At 49.4% G+C, this 25,744-nt stretch overlaps 1 protein-coding gene across 4 annotated transcripts; it reads right to left on the bottom strand.

Moving 5' to 3' along the window:
• Positions 1-1,485: 1,485 nt before the first annotated feature.
• HDAC11 (histone deacetylase 11) lies at positions 1,486-25,744 on the bottom strand. 4 transcript variants are annotated; one of them, XM_028505019.2, is made up of 10 exons: positions 25,641-25,744; positions 24,544-24,692; positions 21,987-22,087; positions 9,594-9,710; positions 8,616-8,658; positions 6,765-6,841; positions 5,638-5,700; positions 4,532-4,628; positions 3,451-3,629; positions 1,486-3,271 (listed from the first exon to the last, which is right to left on the bottom strand). In XM_028505019.2, coding segments are annotated over exons 1-10 (1,044 nt in total). In that variant the 5' UTR covers positions 25,643-25,744; the 3' UTR covers positions 1,486-3,055. The 4 variants fall into 4 exon arrangements, with proteins under 4 accessions (XP_028360820.1, XP_028360822.1, XP_028360819.1 ...); XM_028505021.2 differs by having other exon boundaries at positions 25,519-25,735; XM_028505018.2 differs by lacking the exon at positions 25,641-25,744 and adding an exon at positions 25,104-25,486.

Below are 25,744 nucleotides of genomic sequence, written 5' to 3'. Positions count from 1 at the left end.
GCAGAGCAAAACTCCCCACATGGTGGGCCTGGGCTCCAAGGCCTGCCCACTTCATAGCACTTAGGGGGATTCCACCTCCCAGGTCAAAAGTTCACGCTGTGGCAAGGGGCCTCTTACAGAAACCCCACCTCCATCGGGCATCAGGGCTGGTCCATGGTAACTGGTCTGCCCCCAAGTTCTCACCGTAGCATGGGTCACCTCCAGGCCTCCCTCAGCCCATCCCCACTCTCACCCTGGGCTGCAGCACCCAGCACATCAGCCAGGGCTGGTCCCTCAGCCACCTCACAAATGTTGATGAGTTCCCCTAGGATTTTTATATCTTAGGGTATAATTTGCAAAAAGCAAAATGCACAGCTCTTAAGAACAGATCCCAAACATTTCACCTCAACTATCCCTGATTCTTCAGTGAGACCTACAGGAGAATCAACACCCTTATTGCTAGCATTTACTCGGTGCCAAAAAAAATGCAACACGTCCTCTGCGAGTTCCATGCATTAAGGCATTTAACCATGGAACCTCCCTTTAGGAAAGTCTCCTTAAAAGCTCATCACAGATGATGAAACAGCTTGTAGATAGTGGAGCTGAGGACTTGCTACAAATTCTGCTCCTCCACTTACTAGCTGTGGGCTTTGAGTAACTAACCCAGTTTATGCCTTTGTGTCTGTATCTGCACAACAAAAACACAGTAGTCCTCACCTCATAGTGCGGTGAGGTTCAACAAGTAATTCCCACCAAGGACCTGGAACAGGGCCTGACACCTGCCAGCCTTCATTCTCCTCGCAGCTAGCACAGGGCCACCCTAGACCCCTGCTTGCCACCTCCCTACCCCCGATATCTTCATCTGATGTCCTTGTCCCTGGTACCAACCCTTGTGTAGTCACACTGCTCCCCTCATCCAGGCCGTGCCACTAACCCTGGGGATGGCCTGGTTGCTCTGCCAGGCTGCGGACAAGGTCCTGCTCCCCACCTGCCTGGACCTTTCTGCCTGACCCACACCATCCCCACAAGTGTTTTAACTGAAGCCCAGAGCTAGAACCACCCCCCATGCGCCTGCTGCCTCCCACACTGTGCAGAGCCACCATCACAGCCGGAGCCCAACCCTGCCTGCCTTCCCATCCCATACTTTCCCAGACCCTGGACTCTCCTCTGCTTGGACAGCAACGAGCACCCCCCACCCCCTTCACTCCTGCTATATTCAAGGCAGCTGAGATACACACTTTGCAATCCACCAGAGCTAGGCTTAAACTTGGTGCTACACTCACTAGATGTGCATGCGGATTGGGTTTAATTGCTCACTGACTCTCAGTTGTGTCATATTAAAATGGGAATAATGACCTACTTTATAGGACTTGGTGGATGAAATAAAATACTATCATTTCTTGGGCAGCTGCCTCATGCCATGCCTTGTGCTATGTGCATGTTAAATTTTTATCCCCTTTAATTCTTAGGAGGGAGGGATTCTTCATCTCAAGAACACACAGTGACTAGGTCCAATCAAAAGCCTTTATGGTTCTCTACAAACAGGAGCTCAACAGTGATGAGCCACATCACAACCTTTCCCCAGATGTCAGAGGCTGCATTGGAGATGACGGGAATTTAGGGCTCTCAAGTCAGATACAGAGAAACCAATGACAAAGGCGGGAGGTCCGAGTGCATAACACCTCAGGTCTTGTCCAGAAGGTCAGCATTTTTGACAGTCCGTGATCTTGGAACTTTTACCCCACCTCACCCCTGCTCCAGCAGAGGGAGTGGCAAGGGAGTGTGAGGGAGAAAGTGGGAGACTGCAGGAACACCCCCAGGTGATAATGAATCCGAGTCCCATATGTGGACTTGATCTGGGACTGAGACACCTCTCTAGCCCCACCTTTGTCCACTAGGAACACACCCAGGAAATGGAGGAGTGGATGCTCCCCCAGCCCAGCTTCCTGTGAGGCCTACGAGGCCCCTTCAGAGCAGAGCCGCGGGACCATGGACACAGTGCGTGATCAGGGCCTCGGGGAATTTGGGTGAGGCCAGTGGAGGCTGCAGCTCTACCCAGGGCCCTGCCCCAGCCCCTTGCCATGTAACCTGTAGGCCAGGGTGGAAGCCCTCTGCTCTCTGTCCAGAAATCCCAGTGTGGCCTCGCCAATGCTTCAGTCCCTACCTGGGGCCTCAGTCCCTGCAGGACCTACCTTGGCCACCTGCCCCATCCAAAATTTCCCTGTCCGGGCCTCATTTTCCTCTGCCCCCTCCACATTGGGGTCAACAGCCCCATTATGCCTCTGTTGCTGAGGCCCTGGGCCAAGTGTTCTTCCTGAAACTGCCCCACCCCCTGAACAGGTGAGACCACTGTGGAAGCAGGGATTTGGGGCTCCTCAGGCCTCTCTATCACTTATCATCACTGAGGGGCTCAGAGGGCAGGCCCAGTCCTTGTGTTATCGAAAGGAAATGCCAGAAGGGAAAAACCCACCTGAACCCCCTTCCCTGCCACCCCTCACATCTAGAACCAGGGCTCCTGCCTACTGGCCAGGAATTCAGGATCCCTCCAAGAGTCCTGGCCTCCATACCCAGCTCTCAGTCCCACCCACATGTTGTCCCCAGCTCCTCATGCCCTGCCTGAGACAAGAAGGGGAGCAAATTGCAGGTCTTAAGAGGGAGAGGCTCAACCATGGTAGAGATGGAAGCTTCCTTGGTCTGACATGGATCTGACATTTTTGACAACCAAAGTACCCTGACCCCCAGGAGCCCTCCCTGCAGCCCCCAGAGACTCACCTACCCTCCTCTTCCCTTGGGTGAGCTACCTGCTTCCCCAGGGCTTGGTCAGAGCTGTGATCCCGTGGGCTGTCTTCCAGGGACTGCCTTCTGCTCCCTCCCACAGAGGGGCCTGGAGATCCTCCGACATCCCGTGGGGAGAGCAGAGGAGCAGCCTACCAGGCCCCTAAGGCAGGCCCAATCAGGGACAGGCCCTGGGCCCCTGGCAGCTGCCCCTACCATCCCGTGTGGTTAGAAACGAAGAAGCACTGAGGAGGGCGGCGGGTGGGAGGCAGTCAGGGAGCCACTCAGAAGGGCAGTGCAGTCAGGGCACCTCCTGGAGTAGCAGAGGCGTGTCTGAGTTCTGTGCTGAGACACTGGGTGACTCAGGACCAATGAACCCCAGGGCATACAAATTAAGGATGGAGTCAGCAATGATGCGGGCTGTACGCTTCTGGTACCCGCCTGAGGTCACCATGAGGATGGGCACCTGGTGGGCACGGACCACCCGGAACACCAGTTCATCTCGCTTCACGATGCCCTGTGGGGAGATTGGGAAGGCTGGCTCAGACACACCTTGATCCTCGTGGTATTGAGAGTCCTGCTACTTACACCCACCCCCTCTCTGATATCAGGAGAAACACCAGTGTGGTCCACCTGTCCTGCTGCTGCAGAGTCTGCAGAGCTGACCCTCCCCTGCCCTCCAGGGTCAGGACATACCTGTGGGCTAATGGACAGTCCCCCAAGGCGGTCACCCTCGAGGACGTCAGTGCCCGCGTTGTACACCACCACATCGGGAGGATGCTCCTGAAGGGCTTTCTCAAGGTTCCTCTCCACTTTACCCAGGTACTCATCATCTTCTGTGCCCCACTCCAGCTCCACCTTCCGCCTGATGGCCTCTAAGAGGGATACAGGAGTACCCCCAATGTGCAGAGAAGAGAAACTGAGACTCAAGAGGGCAAAGATGGCCTGGGTCCCTGTGAGCGCCCCAGGCAGGCCTAAACAATGGTCTGACTCCAGCACTGCTCAGGCTCTCCTTTCACCCCAAGTAAGCTAAAAAGAGCACCAATAGCTGCAAAGCAGGGGCCCAAAGGAGAGAAGGGGAACTGAAGATAAAACACTTTGCCCTGCAGACTCAGAGACGGGTGTCAGACATCTGCTCTCACTGCTTCCTGGAGCCCGTGCCCAGACACATGGATGCCATGTTGTGCCCCCAGGTCCAAATCCAACACCTTCAGGATTCAGCTCAGAAACTGGTCCCTTGGGCCACACCGGCCGCTGACTACTCAAAGCAGACTCACTCACTAGCCCTACCAGCAAAAGTGCCCCCTACTCACAAAGTGAGCAGGTCCCTGTACTTTCACAGCTGATCTGAGCATCTCTGCCTTTAGATTGTCAACTTTAACCTGCCTGCACTTATTTTAACAACTATTATATTTGAACTAATTTCTGCTGTCTTATTTGGAATACCCTATTTATCGTATTATCCCCTTTGTTTCTTTCTCATCTCTTCCACTGACAGACAGACACATACCTAAGATTTTTATCCTCCTGATGGCTACCCCCAATATAAGGACCCACACATATGTTTATTAGACAGGCTAATGCGATCTTGTGTGGGTCAAGTGCCTTCTTTCGGTCTGTTTCCTCATCTGTGCAATGGGAACAATTCCCAACTTGCAGAGATGCTGAGAATACACGAAGTGAATTCTGCAGGGCCCAGCACACAGGAAATACTCAGGAGGGAGAGTCCCATCCATTCGAGAGTGCACTTAGGACTGGGGGGTGGGGAGCAGCTTACGCTTGGCAAAGCGATCCCCAGGGTAGATATGGCGATTGTAGACGTCCATGATGTACACACGCTTGTCACCCATGAAGTCCCGCTCGTGCCCATTGCCCTGTGGGGAGAACGTGAAAGCCACTTGCAGGTAGGTGCCCTCAGCAAAGCCAAGACCACCCCACCCAGGACCCACCCTCCCTGACCCCCTGACCCCATGCCTGAGCAGTGTGGTTTGTCCTTGGAGCAGAGGATCTCATGGCTGTTAAGTGACAAAGCTGGGATTCAACCTCAAAACCTGGCCCCATGACCTTCCAGTGTGACCTTAAGCAAGCCCTGGCCCTGTCATTTTCTTCTCCAGGAAACAAGGCAGGAAACCTGGCTCTACCACCCTCTCAAGTCTGTAGCAGAATTGGCTGGGATCAGGGATGTGAAACAAACTGCAAAAAGCTGTACTCATGTGACTTGGTTCAGAAGCTCAGTGTCACATGACCTTGAAGCAGGGTGCAGGACCTTCACAAAGCTACAGCAGCACAGGTGTGGGAGGGGCCTTCAAGAGCCTATGGATGCCCTGACTTGTCTTTCACCAGAGGAGCCAGACCTGAGTTTCAAGTCCTGATGCTTTCCCTGCAGGCAGTTGCCTTGGAGCCAAGGAACCCTGAACTGGTATGATTGAGCATTTCCCTGAGGGGCTGGTCTGCAGTACTTCTCAGCCCTGTGCAAAGTGACTGTGGAAGCCACTGAGGGGTTTAGAGTGCAAGAACAGCACTGCCAAACTGGGTTTAGGAAGAACCCTAAGCCTGCCTTTCGGGGACAGTCAGGAGAAGGGAGGGAGCACCTTCAGGTTTGATAGGAGCATTGAAGAGGACCAGCCACCCTGACTGGGCTGAGAGGGTTGCAGAAGGAGAAAGAAGGGCCCTTTGCTTCCAGCCTCTCTGTCCAGACACAGGGAGTGGGATGGATCAGGACGAAGGTGGCAGAAGTCTGCCTTGGGGCTCAGGGCTGTTCCCAGGGTTGGGGGGGGCGGGGGTTCCACAGTGCAGGGCTGCATGAGAGATGTTGACGGGGAGCATGCAAAGGGGGCCTGAGGAGGGGGACCCATGAGAACCCAGTCCCCACAGGGCACTCACCTGATGGGCATCGAGATCCACAATGGTGGCCTTGGCGATGCCCTCCACTCGCTCAAACAGAAACTGCCCAGGGGAGGAGAGGGAAGATGTAAGGACCCACAGAAGACATGGCCCCTCAGGACTCCCAATTGGTGAGGGGCCAGGGCAGGAGGCCATATATGCTGTGGGCTTTCAGAACTGGGCTAACCCATCACATGCCCAGCAGGACTTGTAGCTCCAGGGAAGCATGTCTGCATGGTCAGGAAGGCTCCCTGGAGGAAGGGGCCTGTTCTGTGCCATGAAGGGCTGGAAGTCAGGAGGTAGGTAAGCAGGGGAGTGAGGCTGGCCCCCAATGACAGCCCAGGAATCCTGAGGAAATATGTGGGGGCTAGACAAGGGGGGACCTCCCCTCAAAACTGGGTCTGGAACTTTATTCTACAATATTTGCCTTCCTGCAACTCCATGTCCTCATGCCTCCTTCCCCTCCCTCCAGCCTCTAGGAAGGTCTGCTATGTGTCTCCTCCTCTGACAGCCAGGGTCTGCTGACCTGCCCCCCCACCCCCATTAGTCTGTGTGCCCTGTGAGAACAGGGACCATGATGGCCTGTTCCTGACACCCAGCCCAAGGTCAGGCACAGGGTGGTCAGGGGGAGCTCTAGGGTCCTATAGACATGGAGGCCAAGGCCAGCTCTGCACCTTCTGGCTGTGTGAACTCACCTCTCTGGGCCTCAGTTTCCTCATCTGTAATATATGAGGATAAATTGAAGTGAGCCATGGAGAACAGTGGCTGGCATAAGCTTGAGCCTGTAGTTAATGCCATCAGTATTATTGTGGTCATTATTATTTCTATCTCCTTCTCACTCTTCTTCAACAATTCCCTTCTTATATGGCTGCTGCTCCCTCCATCCCCTGCCATTGTTGAAGGCTATAATACCTCCCTCCTGTGGGGCTACTATAATATAACCCCACAGAAGAGAGTGTCAGGTCTGGGTTTGAGCCCAAGCCTGGCTGAGCAATGTAGGAGCTTCCTCCCCTTCTGAGGCTCAGTTGCTTTCTTTATAATGTAGGGTGAGAACACAAAACCGGGAATGGCAGGGGGATTCCAGGAAGGGCTCTTGAAGGTAAGTCCCCAGGTGCTCTCCTGCGCACCTTGATGGTGAGTGTGATGTCCGCATAGGCACAGAAGCCCCCGCCCCGGTCACTGGAACAGTGATGGAAGCCACCACCTACAAAAGGACAGACGTGGTATGGTCAGGGCCAGGCTTAAGGCTAGACCCAGGTGCATGCCCGCCCCCTGGCCTCCCAAGGGTCCCTTCCTGCTCAGCTCCCAGGAAGATCTCCTGGGACTCCAAGTTGGAAAAGTGAACTTTGTGCCTAGATATGTCACCCCCCCCTCCCTAGGTCAGGAGGCAGCTTTGCCATCACAGCCACCCATGTCAGAGAAAGAAACCCCTTAGGTTGTCCCAATAAGTTGGCCCCAATGCCCACTCACACCCCTCAGGGGAAGGGAGCTCATCCTTCCTAAGGTAGTGAGTCACCACAGAGCTGGGCCTGCCCACACATGAGTCCTCCTGCCAAAAAAGGATGGTGGGGCTCTGGGGGCAGGTTTACTTTGGGACCACCTAGATTCTGCAGGATGGTAGAAGGGGACATCAGACAGGGCACAGTCTGCTGGTCATGGCTGCCCATGGCAACGGTGAGGGTCCTGGAAGCTGGGATCCAGCCTCCTTTACCCCTCAACCCCAAGACCATAGCCTCAGAGTCTCAGTGACCATGGAAACCATTCCCCTGCAACCCCTATAAGAACCTGAGCTGCAGAGCTTCTGAAGTTGAGCCCACACTGTCTCAGCTGGCAGTGTAAAGCCAGGGCCCACAGATGCTGGGACTTGCCTCTTGCACCACTTAAGAGGCGGTCATTGGGTCATAATGATGAGATAACAGTCAACAGTGAACTCCTAACCAGGCACTAAGTTCACTGAAGTCTCTGTATAGCCCTAGCAGGTAGCATTATTGTCATCATCTCCATTTTAGATTCAGAACCTGAGGCACAGAGAGGGTCAGCAACTTGCCCTGTGTCACACAGCTAGCTAATGGCCAAATGAAGATTCAAACCAAGGGATAGACCAGGATCTGGGCTCTTAACCTCTTCCAGGCCATAACACCTTCCATGAGGGAAGGGCCTGGGTCCTCTTGGGAACCCTACAGAAACCCATGGCAAGTGTCATTCATTCATTTGTTCAGCAGAGCATCATAACATCATGGTTAAGCCAGGCCTAATGATGGGTACCTGGACATACCAAGGTGGAAGAGATCCAGCCCCTGGCCTTCCAGTGCTCACAGCCCAAGGTGGGGGTTGGGGGAGAAGCAATGGGGCTCTGAGCAAGCTACTAGTCCTCTCTCAAGGTCCATGTTCTCATCGAAAAAAATTGGACTGAACGATAACACCCAGCTCAGACAAGAGGCTGGACAAGAACAGGGCTTCACAAACTGTGACATGCCAAGCCTCCATGAGGGACACTGATAAGGGTGAAGAAGACCATGGGTGCAGCCATCCCTTGAGCCAATCTTGTGGGAAAGGCCAGGGGACTGAGGAATGATGGCCCTCAAGGCCCCTGAGAACAAAGTGATATTGATCTTGGGCCTGTCCACCCACCATGACATGACCAAGCCCCTGCAGACTATCCTGGCCCCCAGAGGTTGATGGAGCCTTTTGGGGTAGCTGCTGAAACCTCTGCAGGTTTCAGTCCCATGCAGAGCTGCCCACGGATGGCACAGGCTTTCTGGGAGAGTGAGTTCCCCATCACTGGAAGTATGCAAAAGTGGGACTGGGAAGCAACCTGGAGAACTCTTTTAGACAAAGATTCCGTGCCAGACGGAGGCATTGATTGGTCCCTCCCAGGCACCAGAGCTTCTGAGCTCACAGCTGCTTCCTCCAGGTCCCTTTGGGCCCTCCCAGCCCCCAGGCCCTAACAGGCCAGCTTCCCCAGACGGGGCACTTACCCACATTGATGGCCCAGCCTCGCTCCACTGCCAGCTTCCCTGCCTGGGAGATAAGCACAGGGTAAAGGGCAAGGCAACCCTCTCCACTCACTCCTCACTCATTCACTGACTTGCTTATTCATCCCATAAATGGTGCTTCTAGCCAGCTCTGAGGTGAGGCTACAGGAGGCACCCACCCCTGGGGCAAATGCAGTCCCAGTAGCCAGTGCCAGATGGGTTGGCATTTAGGACGCGCAGCGCATAATCCCCTTTGCAATTTTGTGAGGGAACTAGAAGAATCATAAACTGACAATGACTTTAATGAGGTTTTCAAAGAGAAAACAGACAAGTTTTTGCTCATGGAAATAGAGTAGACTGAATACTGAAATCCCATAGGAAATCAAAGTTTTGGGGTGTGCAGTAATACGCTAATAAACTAAAAAACATATAAATTTGCAAGCTAAAAGGAAAACTATAGGGATCAACAGGTATTTATCCAGGTCTGAATTAGACCATTGACCATTGAAATCTGAAATGTTCCTGTGGCTAATTTTAAAGAAAACTACACAGAGGACAGGAAACCTAATTTTGCCAGGAGTGTTCATTGCCACACCCATGATGGGGAGAGAGGGAGCTCCATCCATCACTGAAGTCACGGAGGTTTGCTTTTCCATCTTAAATCTGATACATTGGAGCAATTCTTTTAGGATATATCTCTGGGGGATGGGATATATCTTATATACCTGCAAATACAGTAACTCAACCAGGAGTTCCCTGGGGGAAAAAAACAATGAATTCCAATGTCCTGGGATGGGGAAAGCTTTGAGAAACAGTCATTATTGCTGGGCTTTGAGGAATATTTAGGATTTTGTTCAACTACTACGTGAGAGGAGGGCATTCCAGATGGAGAGGTCAGGATGGGCAAAGGCCCAGAGGTGGGAAGGAAGCAGGTGGAAGGGTCCCCAGCCCAGCCTGCATCCCACTTGCCTCCTCACCTACCATTATGGTTCCTCCTGTCTGGATCCGAAGGGGCTTCAGCACCTTCCTCTGAACAAGGAAGTTGGGGAGAAAGATGAGAGGGGGTATTTCTGTGATGGTGGCAACAGCAAAGGACCACTGTGGAAAGAGACGCAGACCATTGGCCTTCCACTGCCACGCCCAAAGCTAGGAGGCAGCAGCTGGGAAATCAGATTTCCTCTAATGCCAACTTCAAAGTGCCTTGGGCAAACTCTGGGTCAAGTGCAGTTACTTTGGTAAGAAACAAGAACCCCCCACAGGTCTGAATCCCACCAAGCTTTGGGCTCAATAAAGAACATTTTACACAGCATGTTCTCTTAAAGCTCAGTTGGAACACATCCCTCAGTGCTCCAAAGCCCTTGGCTGCCCTCTTGTGCCCCAAACAAGAGCTGAGGACTCCGACAGGCCCCTCCCACTCACTGTACAGAAGAGGACAGAGAGGATCTTTCTTGCTGAGGTCACATGTTGCCTCACTGACAGAGTCCAGGTGTCCTGCTCCCCCAGCAAAGCATGGCCTCTTTATCCACTGAGAACTGGACCTCCTTTCAAAACAGGCATCCTGCCCCCTCTCCAGTTACTGAGGCAGGAGGAGCTGGGGAACCTAAAAGGCATATGCACCGAAATAAGGACACAGCTTTTCCTGTGACTTTATTCCAGTGACCTCCCAGGTCCCTGGCAAATGTCCATGTACCCAGTTCCCGAACCATCTCCTGCCTGGCTGAGAATGCATCTAGGCCCAGGCTCCCTGCTCCTACTGACTGCAGGTGGAGGCCAAGAAGGCCCAGGTTTCTTCTAGGTGTCAGGCTCTGAGATGGGGGCTAGACCACTTCTCCTGTCAGGGTGCTTTTTGTAGCCTACTATGAAAGTGCTTATATGCAATGTGACAAGCCCTGCAATGGAGAAGAACATGGCCTGAGCGGGGGTGGGGGCATATAGGCTTTCCAGAGGTACTAACTAACATACATGAAAGCAGAGACTGAAGGTGAACAACAGTTAGCCAGCAGTAGGGGTCAAGGTAAAAAAGTTATTGCTGGTGGAAGAGAAGTGAGTCCCCATGTTCAATGGAAGCTGGGTATAGCTGGGACATATAGGGCTGGTCTGCCAGCGAAGGCTCTCAGTCATGTCAGAGCAGTAGGGAGCCTCAGATAGCACTTCCCATACTGCTGCAGTTATAACAGGAGAACCAGGTAGGGGATCAAGAAGAGCAGCAGCAGCCCCGGGAAGGAAGTGAGAGATAATGAGGGTGTGGGGAAGGTGAGATGGGGATAGTTAACAGACAACAGATGAATGGAGGTATCTGGATGCACAGTCAGAACCCCAGCACTCCAACACTGAAGGGCAAAGGCCAGGCTGGAGTTCACTGGGATGAAAAAGGGCTGTCTGGGGACCAGAAGGGTGATGGGGAATGGGTGGTGGGGGATAGCAGGTGCTCAGGAGGCCAGCCACTAAGAAGGTTTCAGGAAGGAGTGAGCAAAGTTGGGTGCTGAGACAGCCAAGGCATCCAATGACAGAGAACTAGGGGGGAGGTGTGGCCACTGTGATCACCAATCAGGAAAGAATTATAGATTTAGGCCTGGAGAGGCCTGCAGAAAAAGCATGTGCCTGGAAAGGGCCAGGAAGGTATGGTGGCAGTGGGGGAGGGAACTCATGAGAGGCTGGGGCAGGAGGGCAGGACAAAACAGCCCACAAATGGGCTACTGTGGGTTAGGCCAACATGGCCAACATGGGAGATACTTGTCAGACTGCCTGCACTGCCACTGAACACCTGTGTGGCCACCCCTTCCAGGCTGGCAAGGCTGAGGATAGCTGAAGGCTGGGCAAGCTTGCTCAGCTCCCTCATTCAAACAAGCAGGGCCTACAGGACCTGAATTATTTATCTTGAATGAGAGGCGTCCACCCAGCCTACTGCAAGTCCTGGCCCTCTGGCTGTAACATGGAGGTACCATGGGCCCAGAGGGGGTGGGTGGTAGAGCTAGGGCACGCTGGAAAGCTGCAAGACCCACCCCTGTGTATATGGATTGTGGGTTCATATTTGTGAAGCTGCAGTGTTGTGAGACAAGATGTGAGGACTTCTAAGCTAGAGACTGAATTTTACATGGGCCAAACATAAAGTCAGCAGAAGCACATGTGGGATTCAACCACAGGGACCAGCTCCCACAGGACAAGGCACCCATCTGTCCGTATTTCTTGACTTCTGGCCATGAAAGACAGGGCTAGGCCTTCTTCTCAGCCCAGACGTGGTTTCTGTGCAAGGTAGTGCTGTGGCTTACCAACACTCTAGACCGGAGCTAGCCAATCCAAAAACTGCCAGCCACACATAGCTACTTACATATAATTTTAAGTTACTTAAAAAATTTTTTAAGTTTTTTTAAATTAAAATTTTGTTCCTCAGTCACACAAGCAATATTTTAAGTGCTTAATGGCCACACATGGCTAGTGACTGCTAGACTGACAGAATCCTTCTAGAACATTTCCATCATTGCAGAAAGTTCTGTTGGATATAGCTGCTCTAGAAAAAAACCATCAGTGGCCACAGTGAGACATAAATGGAGGGAGTGGGGCAAACTGGGGGGTGATAGATGCTCCAGCGCCAGGAGCAGACACTTTATCTGGGAGGTGCAGTAGGCTGGATTGGGCCCACCCAGATCTGCCTGCAGCCTGGCCCCAGGCAACGGCATGGAGGTACAGGCTGGATCAGAGCAGGATAGGGACAGGGCTCATAAGTCTTCCTCAATCACACTGGTTCAACTCTGGGCTCTGCCACTGCTGCATGAATTTGGGCATGGCCCTCTACTTGCCTGTGCCTCCTGTCTCCTCCTCTATGAAACAGGAACTCCTCCCAACTAGGTCTGGAATGAGAGCTTTAGAAGACACTAGAGAGGTCTGTACTCACTGCCCAGTGTAAAGTACCCCAGCCTGAGCTCCCTTGACCCCTGCCTTTGTTTCATCTTTGTGCACAACAGCACTTGTCTCTACCTGACAATAGCAATACTTCTATGTCAGCTCTCCCAACAGGACACCAGCTCTGGCAGGGCAGGCACATGTTTGTTCCTGCTGCATATGATGCCTGGAACAAAGTAGGTGCTTGTTGCTCATACCTGCAATACCCCCCAGATCCCTACCTGCACCCTCGCCTCAAAAGGCCACCTTAACTGTTTTATCCCAGGAGAGCCTGTAAGAGCCTGGCCTCCTGCTCCTAGGACACACCCCATGGGGTCAGGCTGAGGCCACACTTCTGGTGAATCCACGTGTAGGCCCAGTTTCTTCCCTTGCCTTCTCTGCCTCCCACACTCTCTTACAGGTTTCACCTGGAACCTTGTACCACATAAATCCCTGCTGCAGGCTCTGTTTCTAGGGCTGTACTTCTCCAAGTGTGGTTCCTAGAACAGCAACAACAGTGGTCCCTGAGAGCTTGTTAGAAATGCACATTCTCAGGCCCAACCCAGACCCCCTGAATCAGAAACACTGGAAGTGGAGTCCAGCAATCTGTGTCATGACAAGCCCTCCAGAGAATTTGATGCTTAAGGGAACTTGACCTCAGTGTTGAACAAATGAATGAATGAGCTACAGTGAATCTGTGAGGTTTATCCCAGCCTGATACCCACTGCCTACCAAAGGGCATGGCCCAGGAGCTTCCCCATTCCAGAGCATGGTCATATGTCAGAGGCTTCATGCCCAGGCAGCCTTGTGGGAACACCAAAACACTGCACTGCTCTCCCGCTGCCTGATTTCCTCAGGTGGACCCCCACCCTCAGAGGTCCAGGCCAACAACGGCTCTCAGGGAAGAGACTGGCTGCAACCCTACTCAGAACCCCAACTGCTTGGTTTGGATCCAGACTTTCCAGCAGTGGAAGTGGGAGCAAAAGGAGAGAAGGGAAAAAAATCCCACATTATCATCTTAGTTAATGAAAAAAAAAAAAAGCCTCTGACAAAATCCAACGCTTTCATAAAATCAATCAACAAGTTAGGAATACAAGGGAACTCCCTCCACATGACAAAGGGCATTTGTCTCTCACATACATACAATCCCACAGCTAACACCATACTCAGTGGAAAGCCTTTCCCACCTAAGATCAGAAACAAGGCAAAGATGACTGCTTTTGCCACTTTTGCCACTTCTGTTCAACTGGAAGTTCCAACCAGAGCAATGAGGAAATACAAAGAAAAAAAAATACAAAGAAACAATTGGAAAGGAAGAAGTAGAATTTATCTCTATTCACAGGTGGCACAATGTTTTATATAGGAGATTCTAAAGAACAAACATGAACACCACCCCCCCCCCCCAATTAAACTTAAGAAATACATTCAGCAAAGTTGCAGGACATAAGATCAGCACACAAAAAAGCAGCTGTATTTCTACACACTAACAACAAACAATTCAAAAATAAAATTATGAAGATATTCCATACAACAATATTTTTACAGATATGTCCCCTAGAGCAAGGGGTATAAAGGAAGAACTAAAAAATGGGACTTCATCAAATTAAAAAGCTTCTGCACAGCTAATGAAAACATCAGCAAAGTGAAAGGGGAACCAACTGTATGGGAAAATATATTTGCCAATGAAACCTCAGACGAGGGTTTGATCTCCAAAATGTATAAAGAACTCACACAATTCCACACCTGGAAGACAAACAACCCAATTAACAAATGGGCAAAGGATCTGAACAGACACGTCTCCAAGGAGGACATACAGAGGGCCCACAGACATGAAAGGATGCTCAGCATCACTAGCCATCAGAGAGATGCAAATTAAAACCACAATGAGATACCACTTCACAATAGTCAGAATGGTCACCACTAACAAATCAACAAACAACAAGTGCTGGTGAGACTGTGACAAAAAGGGAACCCTAGTGTACTGTTGGTGGGAATGCAGACTGATGCAGCCACTGTGGAAAACAGCATGGAATTTCCTCAAAAAAACTAAAAATGGAACTGCTTTTTGACCCAGCAGTTCCACTGCTAGGATTATACCCTAAGAATCCTGAAACACCAATTCAAAAGAACCTGTGCACCCCAATGTTCATAGCAGCACAATTTACAATAGCCAAGTGTTGGAAACAGCCTAAGTGCCCACCAGTAAATGAGTGGATCAAAAAACTCTGATACATTTACACAATGGAACACTATGCAGCAGAAAGAAAAAAAGGAGCTCCTACCCTTTGGGACAGCATGGATGGAACTGCAGAACATTACGCTAGGTGAAGTAAACCAGGTGGTGAAAGACAAAAACTGTGATCTCACCCATAAGTGGAACTTAATCAACAAAACAAACAAGTGAGCAAAATATAATCAGAGTCATTGAAATGAAGAACAAAGTGACAGTGACCCCAGGGGCAAGGGGAGGGGGATAACGGAAGAAGGGGAAGGGTTGTCAAGGAACATGCACGAAGGACCAATGGACAAAGACAACGGGAGGGGGGTGGGGGGGATTGAATTTGGGATGTGGGGGTGGGTAGGGCAGGGGAGAATAATGGGGACAATTGAAACTGAACAACAATAATAAAAAAAAGTAAAAAAAATAAAATAAAATTGTTCACACTTTTCATTTTGGAGTAAAACAGGAATGACTGCGCCATGCAAGAAGTTTGCAATTAACTTTTTGTGACTGTCCTCTGTATGTATAGATGTCTTTTTAATGTTTTGGTGTCTGGCAACTCTAGTCACTTTAAAGTATATTTCTTTTATTAATAAAATAATTATCATAAAAAGAAACAAAATCATGAACATAATTCCATTTACAACATCAAAAATTAAAATATTTGCAAATAAACTTAACCAAGAAGATGCAAAACTTACACAATGAAAACTCTAAAACATTGTTTATGAAAAAACTTAAAGAAGATTTAAGTAAATGGAAAAAGTATTCTGTGTTCATGGATTGACCTAATTAATATTGTAAAAATGGCAATACTTTTCCAAATTCATCTGAAGATTCAACACAATCCCTATCAAAATCCCAATGCCACCCCCACTTTTTTTTTTTTTTGCAGAAACAGGGAAGCTGATCTTGTAATTTGTATGGAATTTCAAGGGACCCTAAATAGTGAAAACAATCTTGAAAAACAACAAAGTTGGAGGACTCACATTTTTCAATTTCAAAACTTACTACAAAGCTTCAGTAATCAGAACACTGTGGTATTGGCACAGGTAGATCAATTAAATAGAATTGAGAGTCCAGAAATAAATACATACATCTATGGCCAACTGATTATCTATAAGAGTACTAAAACCAGTCAATGGAGAAAGAACAGTCTCCTCAACCAACTGGTGCTGGGAGACTGGATATCGACATGCATAAGAATGAAGTTGGATGCTTACCTTAAGACCATGTACAACAATTAACTCAAAATGGATCAAAGGACAGCACCACAACACAGTAAAGAGAGTTGCCCCACCCTGGTGAATACCTAAGTCTCCATCCCTTACAACTTATCATGTGTGCCAAGACAAAGAAATATGGCCCAAACGAAAGAACAGATCAAAACTCCAAAAAAAGAACTAAGTGACAAGGAGATAGACAATCTGTCAGATGAAGAGTTCAAAAGACTGGTAATGTGGATGCTCACAGAATTGATTGAGTTTGGTTGCAAAATGAAGGAAGAAATGAAAGCTATACAAAGTAAATAAAGAAAAATATACAAGGAACCAACAGTGTTAGAGAAGGAAACTGGGACTCAAATCAACGATTTGAAGCAGAAGGAAGAAATAAACATCCAGCCGGAACAGAGTGAAGATACAAGAATTCAAAAAAATTAGGAGAGGCTTAGGGACTTCTGGGACAACTTGAAACGTTCCAACATCCGAATCATATGGGTGCCAGAAGAAGAGGAAGAGCAAGATGTTGAAAACTTATTTGAACAAATAATGAAGGAAAACTTCTCCAATCTGGCAAAAGAAATAGACTTCCAGGAAGTCCAGGAAGCTCAGAGATTCCAAACAAGTTGGACCCAAGGAGGAGCACTCCAAGGCACCTTAATTACCTTACCTAAGATTAAAGAGAAGGTGAGAATCTTCAAAGCATCAAGAGGAAAAGAAAGAATTACTTACAAAGGAGTTCCCATAAGACTATCAGCTGATTTCTCAAAAGAAACCTTGCAGACAAGAAGGGACTGGAAAGAAATATTCAAAGTCATGAAAGGCAAGGACCTACATCCAAGATTACTCTATCTAGCAAAGCAATAATTTAGAATGGAAGGGCAGATAAATTGCTTCCCAGGTAAGGCCAAGTTAAAGGAGTTCATCATTGCCAAGCCCTTATTCTATGAAATATCAAAGGGACTTATCTAAGAAATAAAAGATCAAAAACTATGAACAGTAAAATGACAAAAAACTCACAACTATTAACAACTGAACCTAAAAAAACAAAACTAAGCAAACAATTAGAACAGGAACAGAACCGCAGAAATGGAGGTCATATGGAGGGTTATCACTGGGGAGGCAGGGGGTGGGGGAATGGGGAGATAAGGTACAGGGCATAAGAAGCATAAATGGTAGGCATAAAATAGACAGGGGGAGGTTAAGAATAGTATAGGAAATGGGAGAAGCCAAAGAACTTACACATATAATGCATGGACACAAAGTAAAGGGTGGGGGAATGCTGGAGTTGGGGAGTGTGCTGGGCAGAGGGGTACAAAGGGGAGGAAAATATGGGACAGCTATAATAGCATAATCAATAAAATATACTTAAAAAACAAACCCCTATAGACTAATAACAAAAAAAGTTAAACAGAATCACCATATGACTCAGCAATTCTACTCCTAGGTATACAACCAAAACAATTGAAAACAGGTACTCAAACAAATACTTGTATCTGAATGTTCATAGTAATACTGCACAAAAGCCAAAAGCTGGAAGTAACTCAAGCGTCCATTAGCTGATAAATGGATAAACAAAATGTAGCCTATCCACACAATGCAATGTTATTCAGCCTTAATAAGGAATGGAGTACTGACACATGCTACAAGGTAGATGATTCTGGAAAACACTATGCTCAGTGAAAGAAGCCAGACACAGATCTCATATTGTATGAATTCAGGTACACTACATAAAACATCCAGAAAGGCAAAACCTTTTTGTGACATGGTGGTCCCCCCGCCACAGGATAGGAAGGAACAGGGAGCAACTGCCTAGTGGGTATAGGGTTTCTTTTTGGGATGATGAACATGTTTTGGAACTAGAGAGAAGTGATGGTTGCACCACATTGTAAATGTACTAAATGCCACTAAATGTACACTTTAAGATGGTTAATGATTAATTTTATGTTATATGAACTTTACCACAATAAAAAAAAAGGTGGGGGTGGAGAGAGGGCCCCCCTCAGGGAAGAAAAGTAAGATAAAGAGAGAATCAGAGACACTGGGGGTCCTGTTTCCCCAGAGACTCTCCTGAGACAGCTGCCTTCAGGCACTAGGCTTCCCCTTCTCCCACAGGACTGAGAGCACCATAAGGGCAGTGACTAGGCCTAATTTGTGGCCAAGCTTCCCGGGACTGAGGGCAAAATTTCTGAGGCATCCGTGTCTTCTTTCTCTGGCATGCCCCATACTCAGTCTGAACAGCAGAAAATCCTGTAGTTTCATCCACTGCTTCCAGCCTAGCCTGAGAGCCCAGGATCTCCCCCAATGATTACTGCCTCCTTCCTCACTGGTCTCCCTGCTTTTGTCTGACAGACTATTCTTATTACAGCTGCTAAGCAATTCAGTTAAAACCGAGATCAGATCATGTCCCTCTGCCTAAAACACTCCTTGGCTCTCTTCTCCCTCAGAGCAAAGCCACAGCAACATGCAAAGCCCATGTGGTCTGGCCCTGATCCTTTTCTGACCCCATCTCTTACCAGTCTCCCTCCCATCCCCTCCAGTCCAGCCACATTGGCTTCCCTACCATTGCTGGAGATACCACCGCCTTGTGGCCTTTGCACTTGCTCATTCTTCTGCTTGGAATGTCCCCCTGGATGAGCACATAGCCTACTTCCTCACTGCCCTCAGTTCATGACCACGTGTCAGTAAGATCCTCCATGACCCCCTATTTCAAACTGCAGTCCTCCCCCACCCCCGTTTCCTGCAGAACTTTCTTAGTGCACTAAGATACTATATCGACTTGATTTTAATGTCATTAGCTGACTCCCCACCTAAATGCCAGCTCCATGGAAGGGGGACTTGGTCTCTTTTGTTCCATCCCTCTCCCTGCACCTAGAACAGAGTATGGTGTTCACTAAATGCTGGCCAAATATGTCCCAAGCACTGTCCAGCTCAAGATGCACAAGGACAAGATGTCAAGTCTACATGACAACCTATGGAAACCAGTCACTGGGGTCAGCAGGAGGAGGCAAGAGCCCTGCACTGACCTGATTCAACCACCACCTTTAGTGGGGCCACCTCTGGGCCTTGTACACAGTAGGTGCTAAAAAGACATTTGCTTCCATGAATGGATATCATCTGTCAAACATCAGACTACAGCGTCTCCCTCAATGTCCTGTTTATTAAGCACAGAAGGCCACACCAGTGCAGGGCCAGGAATGGAGCCTGAAACACAGATGGGGGGACAGAGCAAGGATGGGGCAGGGGAGAAGGTGGATGTTCCACAGTGCACATAGAACAGCCAACAAAAAGCAGCCCTAGGAAGCCTGCAGGAACTCTCCAGGGCACTGTCCCAGCTATCTGCAGCACAGAAAGGAGAAAAGAAATATTGCACATGTCTGTGGGGTGAATGGTGCTATGTGCCCCAGCACTGCAACACCTAGATGTCAGATAATGCCCTGAGCATCAAGGGCACATAGCACCATATCACTCTTCCACAGAATCCAAACTCCTCCCATAGCTTGCAAAACCTGGTGTAGCCTGGTCCTGCTGGGCTCTCTGAGCACATCATATGCCTCTTTGGTATTTCAGTCCCTTCAGCCGAGCTACTCAAAAAACATCCTTCTCCCTTTCAGGAGGCAAAGTCCCCTCCCACTCAGGCCTGAGACTCTGGAGCATTCTTTTTTCTTTCTTTTTTTTTTTTTAAAGTTTTTTTTTAAAGATTTTATTTATTTATTTTTGGAGAGGGAAGGGGGGGGAGAGAGAGAGAGAGAGAGAGAGAGAGAGAGAGAGAGAGAAACATCAATGTGTGGTTGCTGGGGGTTATGGCCTGCAACCCAGGAATGTACCCTGGCTGGGAATCGAACCTGGGACACTGCATTCTTTTTTCAAAGCTCCACCTGTACCACCTACTCATTTAATCCCAGCTCAAACCTTACCTCCTCTGTGAGGCCGTCCATGACCACTCAGTCTAAATGAGCTTACCTCCATCCAGTTACCCTCCCTTTTTTCTTCCTTCATAGACCTTGGTGCTCTCTGAAGTGCTTTTGTGTGGTTACTTCTTTATTTTTCAGTCTTCCATAATGAAAATGCAAATCCATGGCACCAGGAAAACTTGTTTACTCTATCTTTCTTTTCTGTACCTAGTACACAGTCAGTATTCGATATAGATGTTGAATGACAATACTTCACTTTAGTAGGTGCTATGGAATTCATCATGTTTCTCCTTTTGTTGTCACTGTCAGGGAGCTCCAAGTCAAACATGGAACTCAATCGTACCATCTTGGTTAATCCTTCCAGTTGTGCATCTGAATTCTCCCCCTGCCCTTGACCTCAATTTTCTACTTGGGAATCTACTTGTGAATAATTTAATTATTACTTATCATATAGTAAACTACCCTCAGGCTTTTGGGAGTCCAAGGCCAGGCATCGAGTAGGCCCTACATAGTTACCCTATAAGGGTCCCTTAAAATGGGTGGGGCCTTGAAGTGCCAGCCTTATCCCACTCTGGCCCCACTCTGTTCTGGTCTCTTCTTGCCCCAACTCAATGCCTCCTGTCCTTGCACCCAGTCCTCACTCTCTGGACCCTGGCAGGCATGTCCTCCTGGCCCACCCCCTGGGCTATGGACTATGATCATGCCTGTCCAGGCCCCAGGAAACCAGGGCAGCCAAGTGCTGGATTTTCTGCCAAGGCCTTGCACAGCTCTCTCTCCCAAGAGCTGGGTTTCAACTTCTTCCTGGTACTGTTTCATGAGTTAATGCTGTCACAACTCCATCTAGAATTCTCACATCTGGGCCAGAGTCTGGGAGAAGGGAAAGCAGTAGCTGTGACCAGGAACTAGGAAAACAGGACTGGATGCTTTACCTGGTGTCTCCCCCAGGCCTGCCTGCCTTCCAGGTTGACCTTGAGTGGCAGTGGCCTCTTTCTGGGCCCAGGCTTTAACATGTATGGCGGGAAGGGTCCTGGTGACCTCTGGCATCTACTATGGCTCTGAGGCTAAAATGAGTCCAGCTGGGAAGCCTGGGGGTCAGGGGTCCCACACTCTTTTAAAATTTTTTTTTAAATTAAATTTATTAAGGTGACATTGGTTAGTGACATTGTATAGTTTCAGGTGTATAGGACTCCCATCTCTTGGGGACAAAGAACCTGTTGCATCCCTGATCCAACCAGGGCAGGCTAACAGCACCGAGCTCTCATGCGACCTCCCATGCAGCCTCCCCTCTGCTCCCACAAAGGACAATGACTGAAGGCCTCCACCCTCAGAACCTCAGTTACTGATGAGAGCTATGGGATCCTATAGAAAGAGGTCATGAGCATGTAGCCTGTAGGCCCAGTTTGGTCTTCGGGTAGGATTTTAAAATCCTAAATGAACTGTCACAATAAGATATCAGGAAATGTCACTTAATAATCTGGGTTTCTGGCTCTGCTTCAGGCATTATGGCCATGCTGGGCCTACAGTGGAGCCGAGTAGCAACCACCTACTTGGGAAGGCCAGCAGCTTTCCAGTTCACCCACAAACCACCACCACCTGCCTGACCATTTCTTTATGTGTCCTGCTGGGCCCTGGGGGGTTTCAAACTTGTTTTTAGCCCCACAGTTTTCAACGAGTCATTAGCAGAAGGTCTTAGAACAAAACCGTAAACTTCAGTCCAGTAAAAAGTAAGCCAGAATAGGGCAGCTTTGATTGGATGGGGACAGGGCTGGGCTCCAGCTGACTCTCATTCCAGCAGGGGTCTTTGAGGCCTGTTCATAGAACACAGACTGAAAGTCACTAATGTAGAAGCCCCAATCCTTGTAAAGTCTCACTCTCCACCAAGTGGACATCCCTTCTTCCATACTCCGCGATGGGAACTCACCACCCCCAGCGCAGTCTAGCCCATTCCTAGTATCTGCCTTTTTCTGACACCTCGCTCCCTCTCTTGTGGACCACAGACTCCATGCTTCCCCTGAACTATGAACAGGAATTGAACCCCATTGAGCTGTACTTCTCCAGGCTTAGCTGCCCCTCCCATGGCCACTCCTACAGGCTGGCAGCCCCCCTGGCCTGTGGCAGCCCCAGGCCCTTGGCCTTGTACCTTCAGCTCGTTGAGATAGCGTCTTGTGTGCACCACCAGCAGGTCCTCATCCGAGGCTTCCCGTGCCTCTACCAGCATGCTGTCTGACAGAAGCTTCTCTTCTGAAACCATAAAGCAGGTACCATGCTTCCCTGCTGGGAGGGCCAGGCCCAGCCCAGTCCCAGCCCAGTCCCAGACCTTCCCATAGGCTACAGACTTGGCCTCTGTCAGCCCTGCCCTAGAAGAATGTGGGTGCTGTTGATTTATGGGCATTCTGAGAAGGGGCCACCTGCCAGGCCAGTGTGAACAATGGCAAGGCACTTAGGCCAGGGGACTTTGGACATTGTGCAGACAGCAATCCTTCCCAAGTCACTGATAGTTATGAGGTAAGCTCAGGTGTGCCTGGACAACTTTTAGAGGCAAATGACACAGGGTCAATGATGTTGACTCTCAAGGTGAGACAAGCTCTCTGATCAATTCTCCCTGCACCTTCTGATAGCATCATGGGGGGCTCAGTGTGGTGTGGCCGTTCTTTAACACCCACCTGACCCATTATCATCTCCTTTTTTAACCCCTCAAAAATCAGTCTCACAGCCTGCAGCAACAATAATCAGCCTGAACTGAATTATACTCTTATTTTCAATGTATTTATATTTTACCATGACTTTCTATTCAGGGCAAGTAAAACTTGCTTTTCCTATTTAGATGACATATGTTTCCTTAAAAAAAAAGTTGTATTTCTTGATTTTTAGAGAGAGGGGAAGGAAGGAAGAAAGAGAGGGAGAGAAACATCGATGCGTGAGAGACACATCAATAGGTTGCCACTCGCACGCCCCCAACTGGGGACCCTGCCTGTAACCCAGGCAAGTAATTAGGAACTGAACCAGCGATGTTTCAGTTTGCAGATTGGCACTCAATCTACTGAGCCACACCAGCCAGGGAAATGTTTTCTTTTAAAACAAGTTTAAGTTTTTTAAAATGAAGTCTAAGTCAATAAAAAATATGAAGTAAATAATGGAAGAGGTGATATGAAGAGACAGCAAGGTCCCAAGTGTGGTTTGTAAATGATCAACGTTTAGAAAACACTGCATTATTTCACTACCCCTCACATACATCAGACAAAATTTGCTCTATGTGGCAAAAAAAGAAAAAGAAACTGAGGTCAAGAGCTCAAAGTGCTCTAGAGCAGTGAGAACAGGCCCATGATGCTTTGAGTTTTAGGGAAATCAAAGGGACAAACAAGGTCAGAATCTAGGGGACCTGTTTTAAAATATTAACCTTAGAAACCAACCCTCAAAGAAACCAGCTAATTACATACATTTCTCACATATAGTTCCACATACAGCAGGTGCTCCCCTAACTGTACCCCAGACCATTCCATGGCTCCCCACTGCTTTCAGGCCAAGGGACAGCTCTTTTCTTAGAGATACCCAAGACCCTTCACATGTGGCCCCTGTTTCCTTTCTATTTATATCCTCATAGGAGAAAGGAGGGAACTCAGGAGGACTGTTGCCTCCAGGTGTGGAAGACAAGGAACCATTCTGTAGGGCTATTAGGTGACACAGGAGCCCAAGAAAGGGAAATGGGGAGAGTGACTCAAACTGGAAATAGAGCATTCAGGAAGGCAAGAGAACTGCTCACTTCACTCACTTGCCATCACTGCACATGACTTATATTCTTTTCTACTTAATATTTTCTGTGAACACTCACTCTAGTCACTACTACAAACAGAATATTAGTATCACTTGCCATAAATAGAATTTAACAAGAAATAAAAAACAAGTACAAAAAGAACAGTGTTGTAATTTGTAATTTGATTCTATTTTCTGCAAGGCACAGAGCCTCAGGCTTGCTCTGGATTTGTTAAAAAGGGAGATGGGCTTAGTGTTAAAAATGGGCTAACCCCAAAGTGAGACTTTCTCCACGGTGTGATCAGAAGGATAAGTCATCCTACATCAGGTAACACTTAAGGTAATATTTCCTACTTTTCTCAGACCACTCTTGACAGAGGGAAAAAGGGGAATTATCCTTGCACTAGCCTACTGTGATGCCTGAATTTCCCACACTGAAATAGTGCAAGCATCACCTTGCTCCGTGGGATAAGCCAGGAAGCGGGGGAGGCTGGAGCTCTGAGTTCCAGACTCCCCCTCTGCCATTTAATAGCTATGTGACTGTGGGCATGTTTCCTAACTTTTCTGGGACACATTTCCTCCATTGGTAATCAATGGGGTTGAAGCAAAAGTTCTCTTCCTCTTGGACTCTCTGAACTTGTGGGGGATGGGCACTGGATTCCTCCAAACTTCAGCTTCCTGTGTCTATTGTTATTTAGCTCCCTTTCTTCTGGGCTTCCAGGGGAAGACACTGGACTTAGGCCCAGAGCAATGCGGATGCAGGGAAGGCTTGAGACAGGGACATATCATGCTTAGAAGTCTGTGTTGCAAAGATCCTTTTGACAGTATGGGTGGAAGGCAGTCTGAGGGCTAAGACTTTTGGCAGGAGAGTCTGAAGTTTGTTCTAGGGAAAGGTAGTGGAGAGGGTAAAGAAGCAGATGTAGGGTCCAAGGAAGGGCTTTCCATACCTTTTAGGAAGCTGATCACCTTGCCCCATTTTCCTGCATCGAAGGGGTGCAGCTTCTCCAGGCCCATGAAGGTTATGTTGTAGCGGGGCGAGTACACGATGGGCCACCGTGTCTCGGGCACATGCTGGTACAGCTGGCTTGTATGTGGCCTTCCGAGTGCATAGGGACAGAATACACAGATAGGGATGGTCTCAGTGTGGGAAGCAGCCTCACCCTGTGCCAGTCGGCTTTGATTTACCAAATAGCCCTGACCTGGTACCACTAGCTCCTTCAGCAGCAGAAAAGGGGCCACTTAGCAACAGCAACAATAATAGCAGTTCCTCGCTGAGCATTGGCTCTTTCCCTGCACTATCCAACCCAATCCTGATAGCAGTCCTGGGAAGTAGGCACCACCATCTCATCAAAGGCTTGGGGAGGGAGTCTCACAGGGGGTCTGTGGAGCAGCAGATGTACACCAAGGTGTGTCTGAATGCAAGGCCTTGGCATCTCACTTGCACGTTATAACAATTACACGGAACAGCTGAATGGCCCTAGGCCTCAGTTTCCTAAAAATCATGTACCTGTTGCAAGGATCCAGATTATGCATCTCATCAGATGAGCAAAGAAAGCGTCCTGGTCATGAGAGCTGGGGTCCCAGAAACAGCCGGTAGGGGCTCCCGCAGATTGTGGCCCAACCCAGAGCTAGGGATGCTGGTCACCTCCGGCCCACAGCGCAGCTCAGCCCCCTCCCCAATCCATCAAACCTCCGCCGCTGCCACACAGGGGCGGCTCTAGCTGCTGCCACTGCAGGGGCCTCCGCAAGGCTGTTGGGGCCCGAGAGCAGACGTAACACCCGCGCATGTCGCGGGCCCCCGCCCGGGTCGCGGCCTGGCCACGGGCTCCCGTCCCTTCGGCTGCAGAGAAATGGCCGGGGGTGACCGAAAACGCTGGGTTGGCCTGGGAGAACCGGACCAAACGACCCCTCGCCTGCCATACCTGGGCCCGCACCTGGCGGCCCCGTCCGGCCGCCTGCACACTGTGCTGCCTCCAAGAGGGACCCCTGGGAACGCCGGGGACTTAGGCGCCCCACCCCGTGCCCCAACCCCGGCCACACTCACATCCCGCGGCCGGGTAATCCCAGCGCTGGCCACCGCTCCACTACCGGGCGGCACGGGGCACAGCCCCGCCCAGGACACGCCCCCAGCCTCCGCTACCTCCGCTG

The sequence above is a fragment of the Phyllostomus discolor genome, chromosome 2, assembly GCF_004126475.2.
Source record: "Phyllostomus discolor isolate MPI-MPIP mPhyDis1 chromosome 2, mPhyDis1.pri.v3, whole genome shotgun sequence".
NCBI lineage: Eukaryota > Metazoa > Chordata > Mammalia > Chiroptera > Phyllostomidae > Phyllostomus > Phyllostomus discolor.
The sequence above is the reverse complement of the archived record's forward strand: the minus strand, read 5'-3'. Positions and strand labels throughout refer to the sequence as shown.

What these genes read in the sequence shown, in the direction of transcription:
- HDAC11 (XM_028505018.2), bottom strand. Translation starts at nt 25,129, where the DNA reads ATGCATAATCTGGATCCTTGCAACAG. An exon ending in AGGCTGGGCCATCAATGTGG is followed by an intron (nt 6,842 to 8,615) that starts GTAAGTGCCCCG and finishes GTCCTTTTGTAG; the next exon opens with GTGGTGGCTTCCATCACTGT. An exon ending in TGGATCTCGATGCCCATCAG is followed by an intron (nt 4,629 to 5,637) that starts GTGAGTGCCCTG and finishes TTCTCCCCACAG; the next exon opens with GGCAATGGGCACGAGCGGGA.